This window comes from Leishmania infantum, chromosome 10 (genome assembly GCF_000002875.2).
Source record: "Leishmania infantum JPCM5 genome chromosome 10".
Taxonomy (NCBI): Eukaryota; Euglenozoa; class Kinetoplastea; order Trypanosomatida; family Trypanosomatidae; genus Leishmania; species Leishmania infantum.
The window spans coordinates 139,405-166,824 of NC_009394.2; the positions used below are offsets into that span (position 1 = coordinate 139,405).

Consider the following 27,420-nt stretch of genomic DNA (forward strand, 5'->3'; position numbering starts at 1 on the left):
CATCAACAAGGTGAAAGACATCGTTGCCGACGGGTATGAGGAAACTGGGCGGGGGGAGGGCAGAGGGCGTCCGGCACACGCGAGGCAGCCGCAGCGCTGCAGGTGTGTGTGTGTGTGTGTGCTGTCACCAAGAGTGATGGCGAGAGGGGCGACGTGAGTGACAGCGGTCCCATCGGTGGCGGAGAAGAGGACGAGATGGACAGCTTTTCCAGTATGGGCGGCAACAGCCGTGGCGGCGCTGACAAGTGCAACGGACGCACGAATACCCCTCACACCTCTCGCGACGGCAGGCACCCGGCTCGCTTGCGAGCCCCTCCTCCTTCCTTCCCCGCAAGGACCGCATCTCCATGTGGGCCCATGCGCGTGCTACTCTCTGCGGCTTGCTGATGTGTATGCGTTGCTGTTGTTGTCGGCGTGCGCCTATGCACCAGGAAGCACTTGCTTCAGATGTCCGTGTAGACAGAAATGGGAGGAGAGGGAAGAGGGGCACTCAACCGTTGTGGGTCTCAAGCCGCCGTGCTTCTGATTTTGTAGGCTGTGCGCCTCCACCGGCCCTACAGCCTCCTAGTCCCACTCCGGCTTGCGGTCTTGTACATCCTGAGCGGATTCTCTTTTGTTTCTTCGTGGTGGTAGCGGTGTTGGTGGTGAGAGGGAGGAGGGGTAGTTTGCGCTTCCACCGCCGCTCGTCCGTTGTTCAGTGGGGCTGTACCCGCTGTCTCCGCAACTGTGCCTGTGTCTCTCACCAATCAATGCACGTGTGTTGGGCGTTGTCTGCCGACCGTACCGGCGCCCGTGCCGGGGGTCTTGGCGCAGATGCATGCGTGCACGTATTAGGTACATCAAGAGAAGTCGTGATACGCAAATTTTGCATATGTTATCGCTCCCTCGCTTCGACTTTTTTGTTCTGCAGTTTACCTGCTCGCCCTCCACCCCCCCCCTCCGGCCCACGCGGTGCTTCTCCCGCTCGCACGCACGCACGCAGAGAGACCCTTCGAGCGCGACGGGACAAGCGGCGCTGGGCATCACCCGTGAACACCCATAGCCCCCCTTCCCCCCTCCACCACCACCATCAGTGGCGAAGGGCGTACAACAATAATAAAAAGGTACTCGCAACGAGATGCCGGCCGCTGTCACGGTGCATCCGTTGGTCCTTCTCAGCATCGTGGATCATGTGACCCGCGTAGGTCTGCAGCCTCAGCAACAGCGGCCGCCGCAAAAGCAGGGCAGTGCGCCGGATGCCGCCACCGCCTCACGCCCTGCCCCAGCTTTTCTGTCCACTGCAGGTTTGCTGATGGGGACCACGAAAGCGTCCGGCCCTGCCGACACCAGCACGTGCGGCGCGGAGAGCGGAGGCCGAGGCATCACCACGACGCTCTGCGCCTCCTTCGAGCTCCCGCTACGGTTGCAGTCGACCGACGGTGTGGCGGTGGCCGTGGCGCCATCCGGGGATGCCGCTTTTCTTCAAAACGTACTCCGCGACAAGACTGACTGGCCGGCGGCCCAGAAGCACCGCGAGCAGCTCAGCGCTGTGATGCCTGAGATGGACGTGGTGGGGTGCTACGTCGTCTGTGCCGGCTCACGGTGGACGAGCACGCGGCACCAGAGCGGTGGTGATGACAGAGACGGCTCCCGGTTGTCGGTCGGAGGTGCTGTCAAGAAGGCCAAGGGCGAGGCGATGGCCGGTGCGGACAGCATCGCGGCGATCGCTAACTGTGTCCAGCAGCAGCTGCGCAACACCTCGATTTTGCCTTCGACGGCTACGGGGTTTGTTTTACTGGTAGTCTACGACAAGGAAGTGACGAGCGCTGCAGGTGACACGGACACCGCCGCACCCAATCCGCCGCACTCCCCCGCGGCGGCGCGGCTGCCCTTTGACTGCCTCTACGTTCCGGCCACCACCGACAGCGACGCGTTGCCAACGGAAGAGGTGACGGTGGGCCCTGCGGACATGGAGTGGATTGCCTTGGCGAACGAGACCATGATGCCAGCATACCATCAGAACTCGGCAACCACGTCCTCTGCCGCCGTGAAGCCAGGCCTCTTGCGACGTCTCTGCAGCGCTGCCTACTTGACCTCTGAGGCCCCGGATTCGAGAGAGCCGGCGAGCACGCAAACTTCACGAATGGCTTCGTCGCAGAACTGTCGTGCCGCCGAGGAACTCGTTGGCAGTCTTCGACTTATAATGCGTATGCTCGTCGAGATGACGGCATCGACGCCGAGCCCAACGGCAACGGCGCCAGACGACGTTGAACTGCTGAGGACTGTAGCGACATGCCTCCGCAATGTGCCGGTCAGCCGTCCATCCCAGCCGCCGGGCGGGCCAAGAGTGCCATCTGCGCTACCAGCTGAGGAGGTGCTTAGTGCAGTACTAGCTCTCGAGGTGCAGTGCGCACTGCGCATGCGTTCTCTGAGTAAAGCCCAGCAGCAGCTGCTCAGCAGCCGCCGCTCTGCCATGGCCGCCCTCCACTCCAAGGCTTGCTCACCCAAGGCAGCCAATCCACCGCCGCCGCCGCCGCCGACCGCAGAGGGGTGGTCCACGCATGAGCGCGACAAGCGCAGCGGTGTCAACACAGCTGTCCCCGGGCACGTATGGGAGTAACTGCAGGGCCAGCTTCACGTCCTCTAGAGCCTTTGCCGTTGCACCCTTTCTCTCCAAGTCTGCATCGCCCAGCTCCCCGCACCTCTGCAGTAGACTACCCTCCTCCTCCGAAGTGCAGACGTGTCTCGGCGCCCCCTCCCTCCTCCCACACCACCACCACTACCCCGTCACGAGCCTCGCCCGGCAGCAGCGATACGCTGACAACCAGCGGCAGAGAAAGAGCCGCAGCTGTCGTTTCTCTCTTGCGCTGCCTCGAAAAAGAAACATGCGTTGGCCCACAGCCCAAGAGAGCAGCCGGAGAGCCAACTCACAACTGCAGGCGAGTGATGTGTGCGGGGAGGGAGGGAGAGAGGGAGGGAGGGGGGCGCCACGAAGGAAAGCACGCACACACACACACACACACACACACAGACACCAAACACACAAAACGAACCGAAAAGAGCGTGTGCCGGCTGTCCACAATCAGCTGCCTTCTTCCACACCTTCAATCCTCTTTGGGTTGGAGTGGGAGGTTCAATGGATGAGGAGAGAGGGGGAGGGCGGTGCAGGTTGCTCCCACAGTAGCCAGCAGGCGTTCTCTTTTCTGTTGTCTCTGCTCGCTGTTGTTAGTCGTGCCAGAATACCCATATGTGTCTTTTCCACCACCTGCAGCTCTCTCTCTGTCAGTCTGTCTGAGCTTGTGTCTGTGTGTGTGTGTGTATGCTCTTCTGTTTTTCGCTCTGTCGTTATTCCTCTGCCTTAAGTACGATTATGTGGCGTCGCCACATCTCTCTGCCCCTCCCGCCCCCGCACCGTCCCGTGATTTTCTTTTTTCTCTGTGCCTCTGTGTGTCCGCATCCTTTCCGCCCGACCCCCTCCGCCAAGATCTACTGTGAGGCACACAACCGGTACGAACCGGAGATACATGTCTGGGTCTGACAAGGTCGAAGAGGGGCTCGCATAGCGATACGCGTTGATGGTACGCTTCTCGTTTTATGGGTCATCCTTCGTGCTTGCACGCTGCCCCCCCCTCCCCCTCACGCTGGGGCTCGGTCGCTGTCGGCGAGTGTGATGCCTCATGCCTTCTCTCCCACCCTTTGTGTGCCACGAGCGCCCGACACTCTGCCTATACGTCTTCTTTTCTTCGCATCGTCCCATGCACTCGACGACTGCACCCTGTCTGCACGCTCCACGCGCACGTCCACAGATAAGGCGAGTAGAGCAGCACTTTTCTCACCGAGCAGGCACTCCGTGACGCAGCACGCATCAAAAATCCCCGCGGGCTGCGTTGGTCGCGCTTACCCTCCCCGCCTGCCATCAGCCGGGCAACGCTCTTTGTGAGTGCGGACTTCCATAGTTGTGCCTTCGTTGTCTGCTTTACTCTGTCCACTTCCTATCGACCAAGCTCAACTCCCTCTCACCAGCGACGATGGCTGAATTCCACGGGAGCGCCGGCCGCGAGAAAGACGGCGGTGACGGCGCAGCGGAGGTGGGCTCACTCTGCTCGGGCGTGCCTGGGCCGATGGTTTCTGGCGAGCAGAAGCCGCCGATCACGCAGGGCAGCCACCGCACCAAGGCTGACGGGGCGATCGTTCATCCGCAGGCAGAATCGCTGTTCGCCGCGTGCCCGTGGGTGCGTCTGGTTCCCGTGATTGGCGACGCCTTGGAGGGCTACGGGCCCAGGCTGATTGCCTCGGTATGCCTCGCCTACTTCCTCTGTAAAGGAGTGGCGGACCAGATGATCGGCTTCTCGCGCCAGCCAATGCTCATGAGGCGCTACGGCCTCGACGCCACGCGGTATCAACGCCTCGCTGCCGTCTGGGGAGCAGGATGGTCTGTGAAGGCCTTCATCGCCGCCCTTACGGACACGTTTGCGTTCATGGGGTACACGAAGCGGTGGTACATGCTACTCTCGTGCGTTATGGGTGCTGGTTTCAGCCTGGGCTATGCACTGCTGCCTGCACAGCCGTCGTCCGGCGCCCCTGCCGCCGTCTTCATCTTCCTGACCACCCTTGGCAAGTCGAGCGTGGACATACTGTCGGAGGGCCACTACAGCCGCCTAATGCGCCGTAACCCACGTCCTGGACCAGCGCTTGTGAGCTGCGTTTGGTTGTCCATCTTTACGGGCGCCCTGATCGCGTCCGTGATGCAGGGCCCGCTGTCGGAGAGTGGCAAGGTGCACGTGGGCGTGATGATCTCGGCTGCCCTGCAGTTTGTGGCGGGCATCCTCTTTGTGTTCAACTGGTATGGCGAAAAGACAAACCGGGCGGAGCGGCTGCAGGACCTCCGTGACGCCAAGGCTGCGCTTGCGAAGGCCTGTGCGAAGACCCGGTTGAACTCGCCCTCCTTGGACGTCAAGGCAGCCGCCCTTGGCGAGGACCTCCACCTGGAGGGGCAGAATTCATCACCGCCTCCCCAGACTCTGGGAAAGCACACGCATCAGCTCCAACGAAGCTTCTTGGCTCTCGACGATGATATGCTCGACCTCTCGACCTGCGATGGTGTCAAAGGCACTCACGAGCAGCAGCGTGTTTCCGCACTCAGGAGCGACGTGGTGGCGGCAGAGGAGAGCGATAATGACGAGACAGTGGGGGAGGACTTGCGCATCCCCTCATGTCTGTTTGGTGTCTTCGAGATCAACACTGAGGTGGTGCAGTACAACTGGCGCGCCGTACTCTACAGCACCGTAATGACTTGCAGCGTGGTGACACTGGTGTGCGTGACGATCCTCGGTACAGCGTGGGAGCTGATGTATATGAGCATCGCTATCTCCATTGTGTGCTGCGCCTTCGCCTTTTTCGCTCTTCCGCCGGTCATCGCCAAGGCACAGGTTTTCTTCTACCTGAACTCGTTGCTGTACCTGCAACTGCCTGGTGCACTGGACAGCTTCTACCTCGCGGACGCTTCCTGCGTTCCTGGCGGTCCGCACTTCTCGTACGTTTTCTACAATACCATCAGTGCCGTCATCTCGAACATCGGCGGCGTTGTTGGCATCGTCCTCTTCACCAACATCTTCTCAAAGATGAGCTACCAGGTCACCATGTGCATCACCGTCTCCCTCATGGCGGTGGCCAGCATCTTCGACATCATCATGGTGGAGCGCTGGAATGTCTACATGGGCATCCCTGACCACGCCATGTATCTGTGCGGTGATGCAATCATCTACAATATTTGCAGCATGCTTAGCACCATGCCGTGCACAATCTTGATGTCGCGCCTGTGCCCTCGTGGCTCGGAGAGCATGGTATACGCACTGATGTCTGGCTTATCCAACTTTGGCCAGACCGTGTCCACGGCTGTCGGCTCGTTGCTGATGGAGACGCGCTGGCCATTGGATACAAACTCGGTTCCGTGCGATTTTAGCAACGTGCGCTGGCTCGTGGTCACGGGGCATCTGTGCTGCCCGCTGCTCATTGTGCCGCTGTCGTTCCTTCTGCTGCCCCGCTCCCGCATCTGCGACGACATCAACGTGAATGGCCATGCAATTCACGCGCCGCTGAGGGCGGAGCTCGTGAGGGTGGGGCTGTCGGAGCAGCGCATCTCAACTGACAAGGACTGCTTCAACAGCAACGCCAATGCACCGGATGCTCACCTGACGGACGCTCGGGCCTCAGATCCCCATCAGCTTACCGATGTCAATGGTGCTGTACGGAGGGTCGTGAAATGAGCAGCGCATTCCTCCTTCGAGCACGCGGACATGTAGAGGGGGAGGGAGCGGCGACACGGGCCAATGCAACCAGGAAGAGCAGGCGCGCTGCTCTTCTCTGTTTTCTTTTTCTTGCGTGTGTGCTCCTCGCATATTCCTCTTCGTCTGCGGCCTCCGTGCCAACATACCGCTTTCATATAGGCGTCGCTTTCCCCTTTCCCTTTTCCCTTTTCCTTGCCCTTTGGTTCGTTGCACGTGATGCCTATCGCCCTTGCTAACTGCTGTTCACAGGGACGTTTGAAGACGCACAAGCTCTCTGCCTCTCTTGCCGTGCTTCCCTTTTCCTGCGGCGCTCCTCCGCTGGTGCCGCTGCTCTGCGTGATATCGCGCCCTTCGTTTTTTTTTTCGTTTCTTTCGTCTTCTTCCTTTGTTCTGGACGAGGCGGTGAAGAGAGCAGGAAAAGGGAAGCGCGGCAGTGGCTGCAGAGGGCCCCTACAAAAGGGAGGAAGGGTGCGAGAGAAGTAGTGTACATGTGCGTGCGCGCGCGTGTGTGTGTGTGTGTGTGTGTGTGTGTGCGCGCCGGTGCATCGAAAGGAGAGAGGGCTCGCTCACCTTCTTCTCGCTTTTTCCTTGATGTGCGACGGATGAACAAGGAGAACAAAATAAAGAAGCCGCGCAAGCGCCTGTATGCCCCCCGCCGGCACAGCCCCTATCCCCCACCCTCACACTCTCTTTCTCTCTTGCCCTTGCACCTGGCGATATCCCCACCGCGATCACTACGGCTCCGCCACACCCGCTCCCACCCCAACTTCTCTCTCTTCTTGAACACTTTTTTTTTCGTTAACCACTTCCTCTTCTGCGTGTCTTGGCATGCTTTTCTTCCCCACCTGCCCTCTCCTATCTCCAACTACCTCCCTTCTTCTCCCGTCCCCTCCCTCACCCCCTCTTTCACGCTCCTTGTCGCCCATTTCTCCGCTTTCTCTGTCGTCTGTTCCGTGTTTTGAGTACGTGTGGAGGGTGTTGCATATGCCCCTCCACCCTCTCTCCCTTCTACGCTGTGCGCCTTTTCGGAGTCTCTCTTTCTTTATATGTCTGTGTGTGTGTGCGTGTGCGCGTGCCGTTGTCCTGAGTATTCGAAAGCGTTGTCTTCGAGACTTTGCATGTCTGCAGGTCGGTGTGCCGTTCTTCGCGTGCTGGTCCGCTCGCGAGGGTTTGTCACGAGCGTGGCACACTTGCGCAACAAACACCCTTCCTGCTGGCACAAAGACCGTCGTTGTCACGACTACGCCTCCCTCCTCCCCCCCCCCACACACAACAAAAAATCGAATGTGCGCCGTTCATGACATGCCCGCGGCGATCACCGCGGCCCCTTCTTCAGCACACGCCCACAGGCCGGCGCCAGCCTTGTCTTCATTTTTTTTCTTTGTTCGTTGCCCCAGTGTCTTGTGTGCAGGTGCGTGTCTGCCCGCGAGCCCCTTCCGCTTGCCAACCCCCCCTTCTGCTAGAGGCGTGCGGATGTAGGAGAGAGTGGAGTGCCCCGTGCCGCCACAGGCTCATGGCAGCGTCCCACTTGTCGAGGCACATGTGGGCAACCCATTCAAACACACACACAACACACAACACAGGCAACAGGAGCGTCCTGGAACACGCCCCTGGACCGAAAACTGCGAGCACTGCACGCAGACGCTGCCAAGCATGGCTGGTACGGTGTGTCGAATTTCAGACAAATATGCAGAGATGAGAAGAGCCCGAGTGGTGGACAACATGGCGCAAAGACATGCATGCAAATGAGCCCCCAGCTGCACGTGTGCAACATGAGCCGCATCTCCTCCATCCAGCCAGGTGTGGGCTGGTGAGGCACGGATGCCGGAAGCATGACGAGAGCAGCCTCGGGTTGCACTATTCAGTACACCAGACTCCCATGTGGAGAGGCACCACAACATATTATGGGATGCCGTGGCTTGAGGCGACTGAGGCCGAAGCATGGCACAGAGGCAGGGTGTGCAAGGTCTCAGAGGGCCCTGACCTGTAGCTGGCCATGATCCTCCTTGAGCTCATGCGACATGCATCGAGAGACCACCACCCTCTGCTATCCCGCACGACAGACGCCACGGCTTGCTGCCCTCGAATGAAACCCTGGACGCTGCCCGCTGGAATCAAGGTATGCAGTCCACCCAAGCCCGTCTGGCGCGGGCCGTTCAGCACGTATCCGAGGAAGGGACGAGGAAAGGGCGGAAAGAGCCCATTGGACGCATGGCCCCGATGCCACGGCTGGACGCTTCGTCCCAAGCGATGAGGCGTTCGTCGTACTCCTGCAAAGTTGGGAGGGCTGCGGCCGCGCATGCGCGAATCTGTGGACGGGTCCGGGATAGGACCCACATGAAGCAGCCTAGATGAAACGAAAAGCTTTTCGAACGCTCGCGTGTCTGTGACGTCTGTGAGGAGTCGTCATGCGATGGTGCCGCTCTCTCCTCTCTTGTGGCATTTTGCTGGGTGGGTCCGCGGTGCGCCGGCTCTTTACGTGCGTTCAACTCTCCATCGTGCTCCTCTCGCTTTTCTTTTGTCTGCCCGGCCCACGCACAGGGGTCCACACAGGCAGAGCGGCGCGGCGTGAGGCGTTCCGCACACGCGCCTCTCTTTTTGTTTCTTTCCAGCCATCCTGATGAGTGAAGACACCTCAGCCCTGGTGTCAAGGTTCTTGTGACCCCCCTCCTCCCCCGATCTCCGAGGGAGGTACCAGGTGGTGGCCGGCATGATGGGAGCGGCTGTGAGGCAACCTGCGAGGCAGTGAGTGGGTAGCGTTGGAGGCAGAGGCCGTGCTCAGATGTCTGAGGTGTGGCAGCAGCCGCAGCGTGTTTGCCTACGGCTGCCATCGCGTGGACGCGACGGGTGCCTCTGACAGCGCCGCGAGTGGGGGGAGAGTAGGGCAGAGTTGGGCCTCGTGCTCTATGGCGGCAAAAAAAAAAAGAAAGAAAAGGGGAATACACGTCAGAAAGGAAGAGCAGCCGTTTCCAGTGTTTTGTTTCACGTGGAGAGCGTCACGCAAGGCGCATGCGTATTGCAGATTCGCGTATGTACTCGAAGTGGAAAAGGGAATGATTTGCCATGCGGTCGTATGTGTCTGAGCTCGTTGTCGCCTTTTCGTTTTTTATTTACTGCTGTTGCCCGTATTTTGTGATTCGGTGTGAGCATTGCACAGGTGGCGGGAGGGATGGAAGCCGGAGAAGTTTGATGGTTGCGTGTTGTTGTTTTCGGTGTGTACACGCGCCGAACTCGCTGGGTGTCCCTACCCTTCCACGCGCTGCATTGGCTCTCCGTGCCGCTTCCGACACCCCTCTTTCATTTGTCCGTCCATCTCCCACTCCAGCGTTGCGCGCCCGCGGACGCGGTCATGCGCGGGCAAAAACATGCACGCGCAAGCAGCTTCTCGTACGCTGATGGGTGGCTACATGCCCTTCCCACACCCGTCCTTGGCCTTGTATGTTTTGGCTGCTGTGACAGGTGGCGGTGGGGTTTGATGTATTTGCCCCCCCCCCCGTGGTTCGCGTAGCAGCCGTCCTCACGCGAAGTGCACATACGATATATATATATATGTGTGTGTGTATACGCGCGTGCGTGCGAGGGGTGCGCATGCGCGCCTTCTCGTTCCGTCTCTTGTGAGGGCTTGTCTGCCTGTCGCCGTCTTTGGCGGTTGCCCGTTGCGATTTCAGCGCAACGGACAACAAAAAGCAAAGGGAATACTTGCCATGGCACACATGCCATGCTGTGCACATACCCACATACAGAGACAACCCACTCGCAACGACGTGCAGCTAGCAAGCCCCGCGCCGACTGGTTTCACAGTGGATGGAACTGCGCTCGTGCTGAGTCCCCCGCTGGATATGTTACGAGCAAGGCTAGTGGTGTGCTTCGCTTCGTGGACAATGATCGGTGCCGTAGTAGTGCATGTTGGTGTGTGTGCACAAGCGTGCGTGTGTCTGGTGCTGCCCGGAAAGACGAAAGTAAAGCGCTAGCTCACAGCATCACCAGGCAAGAACCCACAGGTTTCAAGCAGCTGCTCCACCCCGCTCCACCTTCACCCCGTTCTCTGGTGGGGGAACGTTCGGCGTGAGGGCGACAGAGACCACGAGGGTAGCTGAAACTTTCTGTGTTACTTTCCACACACACACACACACATACACACGCTGCAGGCTAGTGTCGCACATCGCATGTGTTCCGTGGGCGGCCTACGCGCACTACGGCGTCTGCTTGCCCCGCTCCACAGCCCCTTTCCATTGGTGTCGTCTTCTTCCTCTTCTCCGTTTCGACACCACACGCACGCACACGCGCACGTGCCCGCTGCCCTCTACGGGCTACTGATGCATAACACATCATCATCAGCAACAACAAAATACTGGCACACGCACGCCCCTGTGAACAGGACGCTTTACGTGACTCCCGTATTACCTGGCCGGCTCTCTGTCGCTCTCTGTCTACCCCCTTCCGTTCCTCTCACAGCCCATTCGATCCTTTACGGCCACCCTTGCGGCCCTCGTCCTTCCACGGCTCCGTTTTCTGTTCTGGTTGTGGTGGCCTTCGTCGTTGCTCTGCGGCTCTCTCTTCTCCTCTCCCTCCCGCCTCCGCCCTGTTCTGGACCCCCGCCCCTTCGTTTCTGCTATTCTTTTCTGTTTCCAAAGAAGCCCAGAATGGCGAAGGGTCAGTGTGAGGGCCAAGCCTCTCCCGAGGAGATGAGCGCCGACCCCTACAGAAATGATGCGGCCGTGAAACCGGAAAGGTTTGTGCACCCCGAGGCAGCTGCCTTGTTCTCTAAGTGGCCGTGGGTGCGACGGGTGCCGATGTTTGGCGAGGCTGTCGAGGGCTACGGGCTCAAGGTCATCGTCGCTCTTGGTGCTACCAACCTGCTCTGCAGAGGCGTCGCGGATCGTATCCTGACGGGTCAGACGTACGCCATGATGATTGATCGCTACGGCATCGACGTGGCCCGCTACCAGCGCCTTTCCACCATCGCTACGATGGGGTGGTCCATCAAGGCCTTCACAGCGATGCTCTGCGACGGCTTCGCCTTCCTCGGCTACACGAAGCGCTGGTACATGTTCATCTCCTGCGTCGGCGGTGGCGCGTTCGCGCTGATCTACGGCCTCCTTCCGGCGAAGGAGGCGTCGGCTGATGTGGCAGCCGCCTTCATCTTCCTGTCGACGTGGGGCAAGGCCAACGTGGATATCCTGTCGGAGGGCCATTACAGTCGACTGATGCGCCAGAACCCGAAGCCTGGCCCGTCCATGGTGAGCTGGATCTGGTTCTGGATCATGGTAGGGGCCATCATCGCGACTGTGATGAACGGCCCGCTCGCGGATGCCGGGAAGCCGCAGATCAGCATCTTCGTGTCTGCCGCGCTGCAGCTCATCACCTGCGTCTTCTACCTGTTCAACTGGTACGGGGAGAAGAAGAACCGCGTGCTGCGTTCCGAGGACGCGCTGTTTATTCTGGAGGAGACGCGCAAGGAGCGTGACCGTTTTAGGCTCCCGGCGCACGATGAACCGGTCACCGGGGTGCCGCAGCATGGTGGTGCGGCGAAGGGGAAGAGGAGCCCGCAGCGCTCGCACTCGGATGAGGATGTGGAGGCAGTGGCAGTCGAACAAGTCAATAGAGACGATGTGCACGTCCCGCGCGAGTTGGCGCAGCTACCTTACGAAGGCGATGATGACGCGGATGCCGACGCGGCAGCGGAGGTGTACTACGGCAAGCCGCCGGTGCCGTGCCTGTTCGGGCTGTTCGAAATGAACAGGGAAGTGATCACAGATAACTGGAAGATCTTCGTGTACAGCGTTGTCATGACCTGTGCTGTGATCGCGATGCTGTGTGCCAACATCCTGGCCGACACGCTGGGCCTCCTGGTTGCGTGCGTCTTTGTGTCGACCATCTGCTGCTGCTCCTCATTCTGGGCCCTGCCGCTGGTGATTGCGAAGGCCAACGTCTTTGGCTACCTCCAGCAGGCGGTGTACATCAACATCGCGAGCCCCCTCATGACCTTCTACCTGAACTCATACAACTGTGAGGAGAACTTCCCGAACTTTAGCTACAGTTTCTACAACACCGTCGCGGGTGTCATCGGCAACTTCGCAGGGCTAGCTGGCGTGTCCGCATTCAACTGCATATTCTCGAAGCGCAGCTACCGCCTCACCTTCTGCGTGACCACGTTCGCGCAGGTTCTGGGCGGAATGACGGATATTGTGATTGTGAAGCGCTGGAACCTGTACATCGGCATCCCTGACCACGCCATGTACATCTGGGGTGCGGCTGTAGTGAGCGAGGTGTGCTACATGCTTGGCTATATGCCGATGGTTGTGCTGCTGTCTCGCCTGTGCCCTCGTGGCTCGGAGAGTGTCGTGTATGCGCTGATGGCGGGCTTCGCGAGCCTGGGACGCTCGACTTCCGCGTCTCTCGGTGCGATCATCATGGAGTACGGCCTGCCTGTGTTCAAGACGCGGGACGATGGCTACCGTTGCGGCGTGGAGAATCTTGCATGGCTGCTGTTTGTGTGCAATGTGTGTGCGCCTCCGCTCGTGCTACCGCTGACTCTGCTGCTGCCGAAGGCGCGCATCTGCGACGATATCGACATTGACGGCAAGGCGTTGCGCAGGAAGGTAGACGCGGAGTTGATGGCGGGCGAGGCAGGCGATTTGCCGTCGCCGCCCTCGTCGGCTGAGAACCCCCGTGCGACGAAGGCACAAGATGACGAGGCGACGCGAGAGAAGGTCTAGCGCGGATTGTGAAGGTATTGCAAAGGGCATCGTGGTGGCAGCCAGCAGCGCCTGAAATGAGCGCGCGTGTGTACTCGTATTGGTTCCGAGCTTCTTCATCATGCCCGCTCCTCGTGACGCCGTCGAAAACGACCTCTGCATGTAAGCAGGCACACACACACACACACAGGCACGCATGTGCGCAAGTCTAATCGGCTCGCGACGTGGCGCGTGGCTCTCAGCTATCCGTATGCAGCCTGCGCGTAACGCGTGCGTTCTTTTCAGGCACCCTTTTGCCCATAGCCCCCTCCCCCGGTGAAGCGGTATGGCGGTGCTCCTTTTCGATGCCGCCTGACCTCGCCGTGCCCTCTCCCGGCGGCCCCACCTTCGGAGCTTGAAAGAAGACTTTTATTGCCACAGCCCGCTATTCCCGGCTCCAGCGCGCTCACCCCACCCACACGCATACACCTCAGCGCGCGGTATTCCAGGGCCCGTTTGGCTATGGCGTAGGGGAGGTCAGAGCGATGCATCGCTGCTGATGTCGGCGTCCAGGTCCTCTGTGGCGTTACATCAGAGGAGGAGGGCCTGTGACAGTGAGTACGCTTGTGCCATCTCTACAGTGGGGCAGAGTGTCCGCGCAACACGGAGATACCTCACCTGGCCCTCACACTGGCCACTGGTGTGGGGGGGAGCCTGAGCCACCTCGAGGGGGAGGCGGCGGTGAGGCACCCTGAGAGGGCAGGGACCCGTGCTCGCAGGTGACGGAGCTGGGGCATTAGCTGTGGCGCACGCGCGCCTGCGATTGCCGTCGCACCACGGGGGTGGGGCCGATGACAGGGGGAGGGAGGGGGCACAGAGCGGCGTTGGGGGTTTGTATTGGCGGGAAATGGAAACACGCTGAAAGGGCGGCCAAAGCAAAAGAAGGGGGTCGTTTGTTATTGTTGGTTTCGCTGGTGCCTTTACCAGGATGTTCCACCGCAAAAATCCCCACGCCTGCGCGCGAGTGGCCCTCGTCTCCTTTTCCACTCAACATCCTGCACGCGGTGTGTCTCACTGGCACGTGAAGGTGTTGCTCTGGGCTCATCGCCTCCGGCGTTAAATCTTCGTCCTCTTCACCTTTTGTGCGTGCGTGTGTGTGCGTGCGTGTGTGTGCGTGCACCTGTCGACGTTGCCGAGGTGAGGGCTACATCGTTTTTCTTTTTTCTGTTTTGTTGCCGTTGTTGTTGCTGCCGCGTGGCTTCCCTCTGTGTCTGTTTGTGTGCGTTAGCTCTTGCACTGCTCTGCTGGCTCGTGCTTTCGTCTTTCTTCTTCGCCCTCCTCTCCCTCGTCTCCCTCTCTTTTTCTACGGTACACCTCTTTCGTGATGATGGGTGCCCGTGAGCAAGCCTTTTGTCTGCGCCCCCCCCACATACACACACCCTCCCTCTCCCCGCTTCTGCCGATGTGGCGGTGGATCTTGGACGCTCCTTCGATTGGCTTTCTGGCCTCCCTCTCTGTCCATCTCTCCGAACCCACAGAGGCGACACCATCCCATCCAAACAGTTCCCTTACCGCCTTCCCTCCTCTTCCTCCTCCCTTCTGTGTGTGTTTGTGTGTGTGTGTGTTCCTTTTTCTTTAGGGGGTCGGGCTTATCTTCTTTTTTTTATTTTTTTTTTGCTGTGCGAAGCGAACGAAGCAGACGGCGAGCATACGCGTCCGTGCGCGTACACTCATGAGCTTGTGTCGTTGAGGACGACTTCTAACCACGTTGATCGCGTGAGGGTGGTGCTCTGCCGTAAACCTTCCGACCTCGATTACCGATACGATAAGCGAACGACGCATAGACACACTTCGCAAGCCGTTTTTTTTTTGACATGCGTGCGTGCGTCTATATGACTTTTGCCTTCTCTTGTCACAGTTGACGATGAAATGCTACCGATGTTCTTTTTTTTTATAAGTTTTGCATACTCTTCCAAGTACCTCGCCGTCGTTGTGTGGGGAGCGCACCGGCAGTGCAGCGTGCCTGTTTACCCTCTCCTCGCCTCGCTCACCCACCCCCTCTCACGTGTGCATGCCATGCAGTGGCGGAGGTTTCTCGCGTGGAAGCTCGAAGCTATTGTGCGCGTGTGTGTCGAGGTGCACGTGCTGCCAGGAATACCCTGGCATCACACACACACGCACACACAAATAGACACAGGCACCCACACAGCGAGGCATCGACACGTGCTTACGCGCTTGTTGTTTTTACGGCTGGTGAAGTTGCATGTTGTGCCTTTCTCTTCTGAGACATGTACTCAAATCTTCTATATGCCCCCCCTTCCTCTTCCTCCCCTCTTCCCCTTCCCCTTTTTTCAGTGCTCTTCTCCGCATCTTTTCATTCCGTTGATCCTTTTGTTTTTTCATCTGCGTGTAAGCGTGAGCGTGTGTTGACACTTCCTCCTTCCCACCCCCACCTCTCCCCGTGTGTGTGTGTGCCTCTGTGCGTAGAATCGGTTGTGCGTGTACCGTAATGCCGAAGACGTGGTCGAGATGGGTACGGCCTCCACTGATTGCACTGTTCTCTCTCCCCTTTTGCTTCCCTGCACACTGTGTGTGCGTGTGTGTGCGTGCTTTCTGTTTTCGCTCTTGTTTTTCTTTTTTTTTTCTCGGAGGGGGTGGGTGGTGAAATGGGTAAGGCCTTGCGTGCCCTCACGTCTATGCATGATAGGTTGTTGTATGCGTGCGTGCGGTGGTGTGCACGCATGCACACATATCATGCACATCGTTGCAGCCACTGCGCGCGTGATGCGATGCTGGCATCGATGCCTTTCGCTTGTTTCCTCTTCGTGTGTTGCCGATGCCCTTGTATGTGAAGTAAGGCACAAAGACACGTATACCCACGTCCTTCTTCCCCTCTCCTTCTATGAAATTGGGCTACGGTGCTCCTCACCACCCGGCCTCGCGCTCACGTTGACCCAGCTGCATGCGTGTCTGTTGTTCTTGCGTTGGCGCCTCTGACGGGCCCCCCTCCCTCTCTCCATCCACCACCCCTCCAACTGGCAACTCCTCGCCACAGGGATCCCTCGTGCGATGCTCCTTTTTCTTGGGTTGCCTCTCTGTAATCCTCTGATTTTCCTCTCCTGGGTTGACACACACACATATATATATATTGAGCGTCTTGTGCGCTGATGTGCCGGATGATGGTGGTTGTCGGGGGGGGGGGCTGCTGTTGCGACGACAGAAGCAGCCGATACCATTGCTTTCCTCGTTGTTTCCATTGGACGTGTGTGCTTGACGTGTTGGCGCACCAGTGCACTTGGGCCTGTCGGAGCCATCGGCGTAGTATGCTGACCACACAATCAAACCAACATAAAAAAGACGGCGCACGTATCTCTCAGTGACCACATGTGTAGGTATGCCCCAAAGGGCTGCGGGTACAACGGAACATGGCAGAGGGGGGGTGCTTAGAAGGGAAAATCACGTGGCTCGATGCCCATCGACGGATGGGCGTCGGGGCTGTCGTTTTGCACTCTTGGGTAGGTGCGTCCATCAGTCAGCCATGTACCCATCTATCCCTGCATGAGGGCTCTGTTTACACGCATCGTGTGCCCTTGGATGCGCCACGCCCCTCTTCTGCCTTTCCTTGCTCTCCTCGCTCAGCTGCTGCTGCGATCTTCTCTGTAGCCTCGAGCCTAACGCCTCATGGTCGCCACATCACAGATGAGACGCTTCCGTTTTTTTTTTCGCTGCGTTTGCTTCCTACTCTCGACTCTTCTCTCCCACTACCGCTCTTGGTTGTTCGACTTCTCGCACCCCCTCTGGATGTCTATATGTATCCCTCTATATGCACTGAAGCTCGAGATACTTCACTATCCTTGTAAGAAGACGACGCCCACTCACCTATCCGCCCCTCCTTGCATCATCGGTGCCACCACCGCCACGTCTGCCAACGGACGCACATACACACACACGTCTGCGCACGCGCATCACAGTTTTTTTTTTCCTTTCCTCGCTCTCGATCTCAACCGATCTCTCTTGAAGGCCTTTCCGGAGGCTCTCTCGCCACTCGGAGACTTGGGATCGAATCCCCAAGTTCGCTTTTCTACCCTGATCGTGCGCCATTCCTCCTTGCTGCAACTCCGTGCGGCGGCGTTCTCGACACAGTGCCATACCGCCACCCGTGCGCAACAGCCCTGCTGCCAGTCTCCCTAAAAGCGCTCACGGTGATCGGAGCTTCTCGCTGCGCATTGCGCCCGCGCACATGACACGCTCACAAAACCAAGCGCGCACACATGAGCCCTCCCACGACGCCGGGAAGGCGCAGAACAGCGCGCAAGGGTCGCAAGTGACGCAGAAATACTACGTCCATCCGCAGGCAGCCGCCTTGTTCTCTAAGTGGCCGTGGGTGCGACGGGTGCCGATATTTGGTGAGGCTGTCGAGGGCTACGGGCCCAAGGTCATCGTCGCTCTTGGTACGAGCTACCTGCTCTGCAAGGGCGTCGCGGATCAGATTCTTACCGGTCAGACGTACGCCATGATGATTGATCGCTACGGCATCAGTGTTCCCCGCTACCAGCGCCTGTCTCCGATTTCGTCCATGGGGTGGTCCATCAAGGCCTTCACAGCGATGCTCTGCGACGGCTTCGCCTTCCTCGGCTACACGAAGCGCTGGTACATGTTCATCTCCTGCGTCGGCGGTGGCGCGTTCGCGCTGATCTACGGCCTCCTTCCGGCGAAGGAGGCGTCGGCTGATGTGGCAGCCGCCTTCATCTTCCTGTCGACGTGGGGCAAGGCCAACGTGGATATCCTGTCGGAGGGCCATTACAGTCGACTGATGCGCCAGAACCCGAAGCCTGGCCCGTCCATGGTGAGCTGGATCTGGTTCTGGATCATGGTAGGGGCCATCATCGCGACTGTGATGAACGGCCCGCTCGCGGATGCCGGGAAGCCGCAGATCAGCATCTTCGTGTCTGCCGCGCTGCAGCTCATCACCTGCGTCTTCTACCTGTTCAACTGGTACGGGGAGAAGAAGAACCGCGTGCTGCGTTCCGAGGACGCGCTGTTTATTCTGGAGGAGACGCGCAAGGAGCGTGAGCGCCTGGGCACTGAACTGATGGACGACGGCACGGCGGGTGCGCAGCATGGTGGTGCGGCGAAGGGGAAGAGGAGCCCGCAGCGCTCGCACTCGGATGAGGACGTGGAGGGTGCCGTACGGGATGCCCTCAACGATGGTCAGCGCGACAACGGTGAACTTGTGCAGGACGTCTACGACGACGCGTATGACGACGGCGAAGAGGTGGCCGAGGGCGAGGTGTACTACGGCAAGCCGCCGGTGCCGTGCCTGTTCGGGCTGTTCGAGGCGAACACGGAGGTGATTTCGAAGAACTGGAAGATCTTCGTGTACAGCGTTGTCATGACCTGTGCTGTGATCGCGATGCTGTGCTGCAACATCCTGGCCGACACGCTGGGCCTCCTGATTGCGTGCGTCGTTGTGTCGACCATCTGCTGCGCCACGTCCTTCTGGGCCCTGCCGCTGGTGATTGCGAAGGCGAATGTGTTCTGCTACCTTCAGATGGCCGTCTACATCCGTGCCACTAGTCCACTGTACGCCTTTTATCTGAACTCGAATGAATGCCAAGGTGATTACCCCAACTTCACCTACACCTTCTACAACACGGTGGCTGGCGTGATTGGCAACCTCGCAGGGCTGGTCGGCGTGACGCTGTTCAACTTCCTGTTCGCGAAGCATAACTATCAGGTGACCTTCATTGTGACGACAATCATGCAAGTTCTGGCAGCGCTGTTCGACATCATCATGGTGAAGCGCTGGAACAAGCGCATCGGCATCCCTGACCATGCCATGTACATCTGGGGTGATGCGGTTGTAGCACAGATTGTTTACATGCTTGGTTTCATGCCGTTGGTTGTGATGCTGTCTCGCCTGTGCCCTCGTGGCTCGGAGAGTGTCGTGTATGCGCTGATGGCGGGCTTCGCGAATCTTGGCCAGACCACCTCGTCGTCCCTCGCTGCGATCATCATGGAGTACGGCTGGCCTATTTTTTCGGATAACGACCCATGCAACTACGACAACCTGCCGCTGCTGCTGTTCGTGACCAGCGTCTGCACGCCGCTGCTGGTGATTCCACTTTCGTACTTGCTCCCGATGGCGCGAATCATTGATGATGTGGACATTGACGGCAAGGTGGTGCGTCAGAAGGCTGATGAGATGCGCGCGAAGGTAATGGCCGCAGCCAAGGACAGCACCTTGGAGCACTCCGCGGAGGCTTCGGCCGCGGCTGCTGCGCCAAAGGGCCACTTGTAAGGTGAGCATCTCGTCAGTGTGCGTTGGTCGCTCGTGCTAGGCTGATGCAGAGGTGATGTCGAAGTAGTGGAACGCGCGCACATTCACGTCGAGAAGGTGCCGCGACTTGTTTTCTTTGTTTTTTTGTTGTGGCTCACTCACCCCCCTCCCCATTTTTTTTCTTGGACCCCATTGCGCTGTACGAAGACAGACAGACAGATGCGAGGGGATGCACGCCTCCCAAAGGCAGAACAGCACCACTCAATCGTACTCGTTGACTGCTCGAACCTTCGTTGGCGATCTCCCTCCCTCTACCCCATCCCTCGCTGCGCGCCTGGCTGGAGGAATGAGTGCTGCTGGCAAAGAAGAGACGCGTTAAGAGGCGGAATGGCGTCGTTCTTGCGGCTGCTCCATATCTGTTTTTTGTTTGTTTGTTTTTGCTTGTCTGCATCCAAAGTACGTATTCATTCTTCAGTTCTCCTCTTTTTTTTTTCATTGTGATGGATCACCCACGCACACAGACACGCGTGCGAGTTTGTTTCGCCCGGTCACTTGCTGTGCCTGTCTTGGGTGCACGAGTGTTGCTGTTGTGCCTATACGCATATATAACTACTCGGGCCCTTATCTGTTTTCATCCCTGCTGGCGCTATCCTTGCGCCCCTAGTGTGCGTGCGTGGGTCTCCCCCTCCCTTCCCCTCTCTCTCTCTGCGTGACCTTGTGCCTGCAGTGCGTGTACGGTTTTGTGCCACGTCTTCCCTCTCCTCTCTCTTTTCGTCCCCTTTTCTTCTTTATTGTTTGTTTCCTTCGTCTTTCTCCATAGTGATGTCTCTATTCGACTCCCCCCGCCTTCTCCCCCTCCCCTCTGTCTTCATCCGCCTCCCCACACCTCCCCCCTTTCCCCCATCCCTCCCCCTCCTCCTCCACAAACACCATGGCCACATGAGCACACGCCTTTGCTATCGTTGTTGCTATCTTTTCTGAGATGATGGCTCCACGTGTGCTTGTGTGGCCCTCGTCGTTCCTCTTTTACCTTTTCCTGCATAGATGCAGCAGCTTTACTGCTGTTCTGACTCAGCAGTGGGTCCCTCCCTTGTGTGCTCCCCAGTCAATGGCACTCCATGGCGCTCGGCCTTCCTCCTCCCCATTCCACAACGCGCCCTCGTCCGTTAACGCGACGCTCGCCTGTGCGATGGGTGGAAGAAGTCGAGCGCAACGCGAAGAAGGAAGCCGTGGTGTCAGGAGACATGGAGCAGAAACTGCATGGAAACATGTGCGCGTCCAATATGGTGTGTGTGTGCCTGATCGTTTTCTTGGCATTCGCATGTACGGCTGTATGCTTGGCTCCTGAATTTGTAAGCGCATGGGTCTGTGACAAGCGCCGTTGAGCCACTAGCTTTACGATCGGGGGCATCATGGGTCCTCATGTGGTGTGCGTATATGTATGTATGTGTGCGTGTGCGTGTGCGTGTGTGCTGTCTTTCTTTGGCTCATCATTGCCATCATGTTGCATATGACTTCGTTTCCCCGTAACGCACGCCGCCGCCGCCCCCACACTTCCCTTCCTTCTATCCCCTCCACTGACTCTTTCGCATGCGTCTCCGTCCCCCTTTTTTTTAATTTTGCCGTTGTAATCGTCGATGTCGTTGTCGCATCTTCATATCGTATGTCCCCATCCTCTCCTTCCCCTACCCTCCCCTCCCTCTTGCCCGCTCTGCACGCGAGCGTCTCTCCGTAAGAGCAATACGAAAACAAGGATGAGCGCTGCGCACACGTGCAGACACACACACGCACACACACACATACGTGCGTACAGAAAGATGGATGAGCAGGTATGTGTACTTGTGTATGGCGCCTCCTCTGTGAATCTGTGTGCGTCCTCATTCTCCCTCTCCCTCTCTTCCTGCCTCTCCCGTTTTCTTTCCCCTCCATGCTGCTGCGTGTTTTCCTTTTCCTCTCTTCTCCGCCTCCCTCCCCCCTTGTCTCTGCTGGAAAAACACAATGAGTGCTGTGTCTGTCCCCCTCCCCTACCCCACCCCCCCCCACACACACACTCTTTCCTTCATCTGTGCATGGCGTCTGTCGGGTGCACCTGATGCAGGTGGGATTCCGGTAAAGTGCAGGAAAAGGAGCCGGCAAAACAAAAAAGGCGAATCGAAGGAAAATACCCAACGCACTGTGTTTGTGTGCGTGTGTGTGTGTGTGTGTGCGGTGGTGGGGTTAGGGGGGCGTTACACAGCACAACCACTCCTCTCCCCTCCCTCCCTCCCATCCCAAGAATCGGAAAGAAGAGCAGATGCGCCATGGGTCTTCGCTATCCTGTTGTACATGTCGGGGGGAAGGGGGGATATAAGTGTCGGCTGCGTCATATCTTTTCACTATACATTTTTTTCTGCTGCGGGCTCAGTGCATTTCGCGCAACAGAAATGAAAAACAAACAACAAAAAAAAACGAAGGCTTTTTGATGACTTCTCTTTTATGCAAAACCCCCTCCTCCCCCCCCCCTGTGCCACGGTCCGTCTCTTGTAGAAACGTACACATACATATGTGTGTGTGTGTGTTGGCTGCCCACATACACGCACACGCACCGGCAGCGGTGAGAAGGGACGGCAGTTCCACCACGTCGCCTTCATCTCACAGGCTTCGCTCCTCAAGGCTTGTGTGCTTGAGGTTGTGTCGCCATCTTGTTCGGCTGTGCTCGTGCGCGTGCGTGCTCGAACCCACATATGGTGTCTGTCTGAGCCTGTGTGTGTGTCTATCGTTGTGGTTGGTGCCCCTCTTCTCTCATTTCACGCACACACACACACGCACGCACGCACGCGCACCATTTCGCATGGTCGCCCTCCGCTCCGGTGCTTCGATCCTCGCTCCTGTTTTTTTTTGTTTGTTTACCCTATGCATGTATATACACATATATACTCCTTTAATTTTTGTCTTCGCCTTCGTCCTCCGCATCTTCAAGCGATGCGTGTGCGCAGGTGCCTGTGTTGTCGGTTGTCTCTCTCTCTCTCAACGCTTCGCAGATGTTATGTGCGCACTTGTCGCACGGTTTCCATTCGATTTCCTGTTAGCCTCCCATCAAGCACACGCACACGTAAGCACACCCGTGGGCGTGTCTGTGTGTTCGGCATGCATGCAAGCATGCGTGTGTGTGTGTGTGTGCCTTTTCTCTTCTCGTTGATGTTTTTGTTTTGTTCTGCCGGCAGGGTCTTCGGCGCCGAAGCGGCAAAGCCAGCAAAAGAGGGGGCACGAGCGAACCACCACGGCACCAAAACAAGAGCCGCAGCCTTGCACGACGTTGCTTCGATGGCGACACTGCTCATATGTGCCTGCTCCACCCTCTGACAGCTTCGGACGTTTTTCGTGGTTGCTGCTGTCGTCCCACGCCACCTTCATCGCCACGACGCGTGCACTGAGCTATGGTTCAGCGAGACATCGAAACAAACCAAGATAGTACGAACGCTCTCTCTCGTTGTTTGTCTCCTAGCTGGTGTTATGGACGGTGCTTGCCGCCGTGTCCCTTTCCCTTCTCCAAGAGCGGACTCCATTTTGTTGTTTCTCACCACAATGGCATCAACTCGCTCTCTCCTTGTGTGCGTCTCTTCGTGCGTGGCCTCCCCTCTTTTCCCGCCACCCATCAACGGCGTCTTCACATCACCTTCCGGCCATCCCACGTCTCGCATAACCTGGCCCTCCCCCACGCTCCCTTCCTCGATCGCTAAGCTGCCGTCCCCCGCTCATCTTCTCTCTCTCGTACATCTAAACACACGAACGCCGAAATCCTGCCTGTTCCTTTCCAGCAGTAACACAGTCACACGTTTCTTTTCTTCTCTTCCGCCTTCTCTTCCTGAACCGTTCCGTGTCGTTCACAAGCTCAGCCCTCCGCCCCCATCCCCTCCATCTCTGGCTTTGGCGCGATCCAGTCGGTGCTACGTGCCGCTGTGCTGTTTATCATCCATCTCTATTCGCCTCGGGCTCTCTCGCCTACCTTGAGCCTTCGATCTCCCCTCCTTGCGGGAACCCCACCTCCCCCGACTCCCCATCCTGTTCACCTTCGTTCCGCCGACTATATCGGCACCCGCCTACGGCATCCGTGAAGTCGAACCATGTCCCACAACGAGGCCGCTCCCAAGCGCGAGAAGGACGCCGCGGGTGCAGCAGCGGTGCCTGAGGCGGCCGCCGCGGGAAATGACGGCAAGTACATCCACCCCGAGGCAGCGTCCCTGTTCGCCAGGTGCCCGTGGGTTCGCCGCGTCCCCGTGTTTGGCGAGGCTGTCGAGGGCTATGGGCCCAAGGTCATCATCGCCCTCGGCGGGTGCTACCTGCTCTGCAAGGGCGTCGCGGATCAGATTCTGCGCGGTCAGACGTACGCCATGATGATGGATCGCTACGGCATCGACGTGGCCCGCTACCAGCGCCTGTCTCCGATTTCGTCCATGGGGTGGTCCATCAAGGCCTTCACAGCGATGCTCTGCGACGGCTTCGCCTTCCTCGGCTACACGAAGCGCTGGTACATGTTCATCTCCTGCGTCGGCGGTGGCGCGTTCGCGCTGATCTACGGCCTCCTTCCGGCGAAGGAGGCGTCGGCCAACGTCGCGTGTGCCTTCATCTTCCTGTCGTGCTGGGGCAAGGCCAACGTGGATATCCTGTCTCAGGGCCATTACAGTCGACTGATGCGCCAGAACCCGAAGCCTGGCCCGTCCATGGTGAGCTGGATCTGGTTCTGGATCATGACCGGCTCACTCATCGCGACTGTGATGAACGGCCCGCTCGCGGATGCCGGGAAGCCGCAGATCAGCATCTTCGTGTCTGCCGCGCTGCAGGCCATCACCTGCGTCTTCTACCTGTTCAACTGGTACGGGGAGAAGAAGAACCGCGTGCTGCGTTCCGAGGACGCGCTGTTTATTCTGGAGGAGACGCGCAAGGAGCGTGAGCGCCTGGGCACTGAGCTGATGGACGACGGCACGGCGGGTGCGCAGCATGGTGGTGCGGCGAAGGGGAAGAGGAGCCCGCAGCGCTCGCACTCGGATGAGGACGTGGAGGGTGCCGTACGGGATGCCCTCAACGATGGTCAGCGCGACAACGGTGAACTTGTGCAGGACGTCTACGACGACGCGTATGACGACGGCGAAGAGGTGGCCGAGGGCGAGGTGTACTACGGCAAGCCGCCGGTGCCGTGCCTGTTCGGGCTGTTCGAGGCGAACACGGAGGTGATTTCGAAGAACTGGAAGATCTTCGTGTACAGCGTTGTCATGACCTGTGCTGTGATCGCGATGCTGTGTGCCAACATCCTGGCCGACACGCTGGGCCTCCTGGTTGCGTGCGTCGTTGTGTCGACCATCTGCTGCGCCGCGTCCTTCTGGGCCCTGCCGCTGGTGATTGCGAAGGCCAACGTCTTCGGATACCTTCAGATGGCTGTTTCCATCCGTGTCAGCAGTCCCGTAAACGCGTTCTTTCTGAACACCTACGGCTGCCCCGGCAACCTGCCCAACTTCACCTACACCTTCTACGGAACGGTGGCTGGCGTGATCGCAAGCGTCGTTGGTATGATTACCGTGACGCTGTTCAACTTCCTGTTCGCGAAGCATGGCTACCGCCTCACCTTCATTGTGACGACAATCATGCAGGTTATGGGTGGTGTGTTCGACATCATCATTGTGAAGCGCTGGAACCTGCACATCGGCATCCCTGACCACGCCATGTACATCTGGGGTGATGCTGTTGTGGGTGAGCTCGTGTACATGCTTGGATGGATGCCGATGATCGTGCTGCTGTCTCGCCTGTGCCCTCGTGGCTCGGAGAGTGTCGTGTATGCGCTGATGGCGGGCTTCTCCAACCTTGGCCGAACCACCGCGGCGTCTCTCGGTGCGATCATCATGGAGTACGGCCTGCCTGTGTTCAAGACGCAGGATGACGGGTCTCGCTGCAACTACGACAACCTGCCGCTGCTGCTGTTCCTGTGCAGCATGTGCACGCCGCTGCTGGTGATTCCGCTGAGCATAATACTGCTGCCGAAGGCGCGCATCTGCGACGATATCGACATTGACGGCAAGGTGGTGCGTCAGGCCGTGGATAAGCAGGTCGCAGCTGCTCCGCTGTCGAGCTCCGACTCGGACGCGGTGATGAATGCCGAACCGCTTCATGGGAACAAGGCGGATGAACGCAAGGCCACGCAGAGCGGGCGTGCGCAGACGCATAAAAAGGAGTGAGCTCGCAGCGCTGGATTATGTCTGCCACTGCTCATGAAGCGCTCGTTTCAAGTTTATATCTGCAGAGTGTTCACCCGTGGTCAACGGCATGCACTGGATGGCATCGTTGTGATGCCGACGCGCTTAGCCTTTGGAGGTTTTGTTTGGCAGTGTTCACACCGCAGCAGTCGGACCTGTACGCGCTGCTGTTCCTCTCCCTCCTGTTGTCCCTCTTGTCTCCGCGTCACTGCTTCTCGTTTTTTTTATGATCATAATGTGTGTGTGTGTGTGTGTGTGTGCGTATGCTCGCTTTCTGCACGGTGCCTGCCAACCCAGCGAAACATGCAGGACGTCGTATTCATCCCTCCTCCCTCCATGTGCGCATGCATAAGCCCTAGGGAAAAGCGAAGAGAAGCACCCGAGAGCCAAAGAGAGATCAAGGAAGCGACGCGGCAGCCCAATAAACCCCGTAAGCCCCCGTTTGGAAGATCACCATGACGGTCGCTACTTGTATAATGCCCCCCCCCCTCTCCCTCCCTTCCCCCTCCCTCCCTCTAGCTTTCCGTCTCCTCCTTTCCTTGTTTGCTCGCCCAGCATTAAAGTCGATCTCCGACGCCATTCTTGTTTCTTTTTTTATGCCTTTTCTGTTTCTCGGTTTCTTCAATCTTTCTCCAGTGAACGGAGGAGCCGGCACACGACGTAGGAAGCACCAGAGCACACCCGTACACACAGGCACACAATGTCCATTTGTGTATCTGTATATTTAGATGGGTATTGTATGTGTGTGCGTGTGTGTGTGTGTGCATGTGCATGTGCTTCTTCCTTTCCTCTCACATCCTTCCCCCTTTTCCCTTTTCCACCCCTCCCTCTCTCCCATGTTTCTGTGTTGTTACATATTTTTTGTGTGTTGGTGTTCGGTGTATGGGGAGGGGGTGGTGGGCGAGCCTCTTTTGTGGTCCTCCCTGTACCCTCGTTCTCTATGTTTGCTGTCGTTTCGTTCTTTTTCTTTTCCCCACACCGCCACCACCACGACCGTGCCCCGTCCCCTGTCCCCCACCCCCCATCCTCCGCCCTTCCTGCTTCCATAATCATTGTTTCCTTTCGGCTCTGTGCGTGTTGGCACCTTATTTTATGGCCTGAGCCGTTTATCGCCTCCTTGTTTGTCCTCCCTCTCTCTTTCTTGATTACTGTTTTCTTTTGTGTGTGTGTGTGTGTGTTTATGTGCGTGTGTGACTTTTACTTCGTCAGTGCAGAAGAATACAGAGCGCGCCACTGCACCTGTCGCTTCTCTACCGTCCCCTCATCCCCCTCCACCGCCCTAACCACAGTTGTCTCGCTCGTTGTCGATCGAAACCCCCATGCCACCTCTTCCCTTTTCTGAAACCGTACACGCGAGGTATTCTTCTTCGGCACTGGCTCGTGTTCCAAGGCCCCTCCACTGTTTTTTTTTGCTGTTTTTTTTTTTTTGCTTTCACAGGCTTAGGAAAAAGAGGGGCTTCCGTTTGGAGCAGGAGGTCGCGCCTGTGTGTGTGTGAGCGGACTGCCTGTCCTCCTCCTCCCCCCACCCCCTCCCTCAAAACGATAAAGACACAAGGTGCTCGTGCTACCCGAAACGATGAAAAGGGCAGGCAGGGCGGAGCGAGTTTTGTGGCAGGTCATGTTTTTGTTGTCGACTCCCACCTCCTCTCCGCCGCCATCTACGCCACAGCGTGCTTGTTTTCTTTCTCTTCAGGACGGATTCCCGGCGCAACGGATCGTTTCTTGACGTGCGTGCGCGTGTGTGGTATTGCGACTCGCTGATCTACTTCGTTGTGTCTCCCACCCATTCATCACCTCCTTGTTTTTTTTTTTGCGGTTCCGCCGAGTGCTTAGTGTGTTTCGTAAAAAATGTTCCTGTGGTTTTCGACTCTTTCTCTCCATGTTGTACTCGTCTATTTTGTGTTTGTGTTTCCCCCTCACCTACGTCTCTTAGAAATTATGGTTTTCCCGCCTTTTCTTGTTCGATGTTCCGA

General features: G+C 58.2%; 5 protein-coding genes across 5 annotated transcripts; all 5 read left to right on the top strand.

The window, feature by feature from the left end:
- Positions 1–1,291: 1,291 nt before the first annotated feature.
- On the top strand, positions 1,292–2,599 carry LINJ_10_0350 (conserved hypothetical protein; the record flags this gene model as incomplete). The annotated part of the gene is made up of 1 exon (XM_001463647.1): positions 1,292–2,599. One exon carries the CDS (start codon positions 1,292–1,294, stop codon positions 2,597–2,599), a length of 1,308 nt encoding a protein of 435 aa, XP_001463684.1.
- A 1,408-nt stretch (positions 2,600–4,007) lies between these two features.
- On the top strand, positions 4,008–6,245 carry LINJ_10_0360 (putative folate/biopterin transporter; the record flags this gene model as incomplete). The annotated part of the gene is made up of 1 exon (XM_001463648.1): positions 4,008–6,245. One exon carries the CDS (start codon positions 4,008–4,010, stop codon positions 6,243–6,245), a length of 2,238 nt encoding a protein of 745 aa, XP_001463685.1.
- A 4,664-nt stretch (positions 6,246–10,909) lies between these two features.
- Positions 10,910–12,985, top strand: ADOMET1 (folate/biopterin transporter, putative; the record flags this gene model as incomplete). The annotated part of the gene is made up of 1 exon (XM_001463649.1): positions 10,910–12,985. The coding sequence occupies one exon, from the start codon at positions 10,910–10,912 to the stop codon at positions 12,983–12,985; it is 2,076 nt and encodes a 691-aa protein (XP_001463686.1).
- Positions 12,986–17,183: 4,198 nt separating this feature from the next.
- Positions 17,184–19,244, top strand: LINJ_10_0380 (putative folate/biopterin transporter; the record flags this gene model as incomplete). The annotated part of the gene is made up of 1 exon (XM_001463650.1): positions 17,184–19,244. The coding sequence occupies one exon, from the start codon at positions 17,184–17,186 to the stop codon at positions 19,242–19,244; it is 2,061 nt and encodes a 686-aa protein (XP_001463687.1).
- Positions 19,245–23,326: 4,082 nt separating this feature from the next.
- LINJ_10_0390 (putative folate/biopterin transporter) lies at positions 23,327–25,429 on the top strand (the record flags this gene model as incomplete). The annotated part of the gene is made up of 1 exon (XM_001463651.2): positions 23,327–25,429. The coding sequence occupies one exon, from the start codon at positions 23,327–23,329 to the stop codon at positions 25,427–25,429; it is 2,103 nt and encodes a 700-aa protein (XP_001463688.2).
- Positions 25,430–27,420: the final 1,991 nt, after the last annotated feature.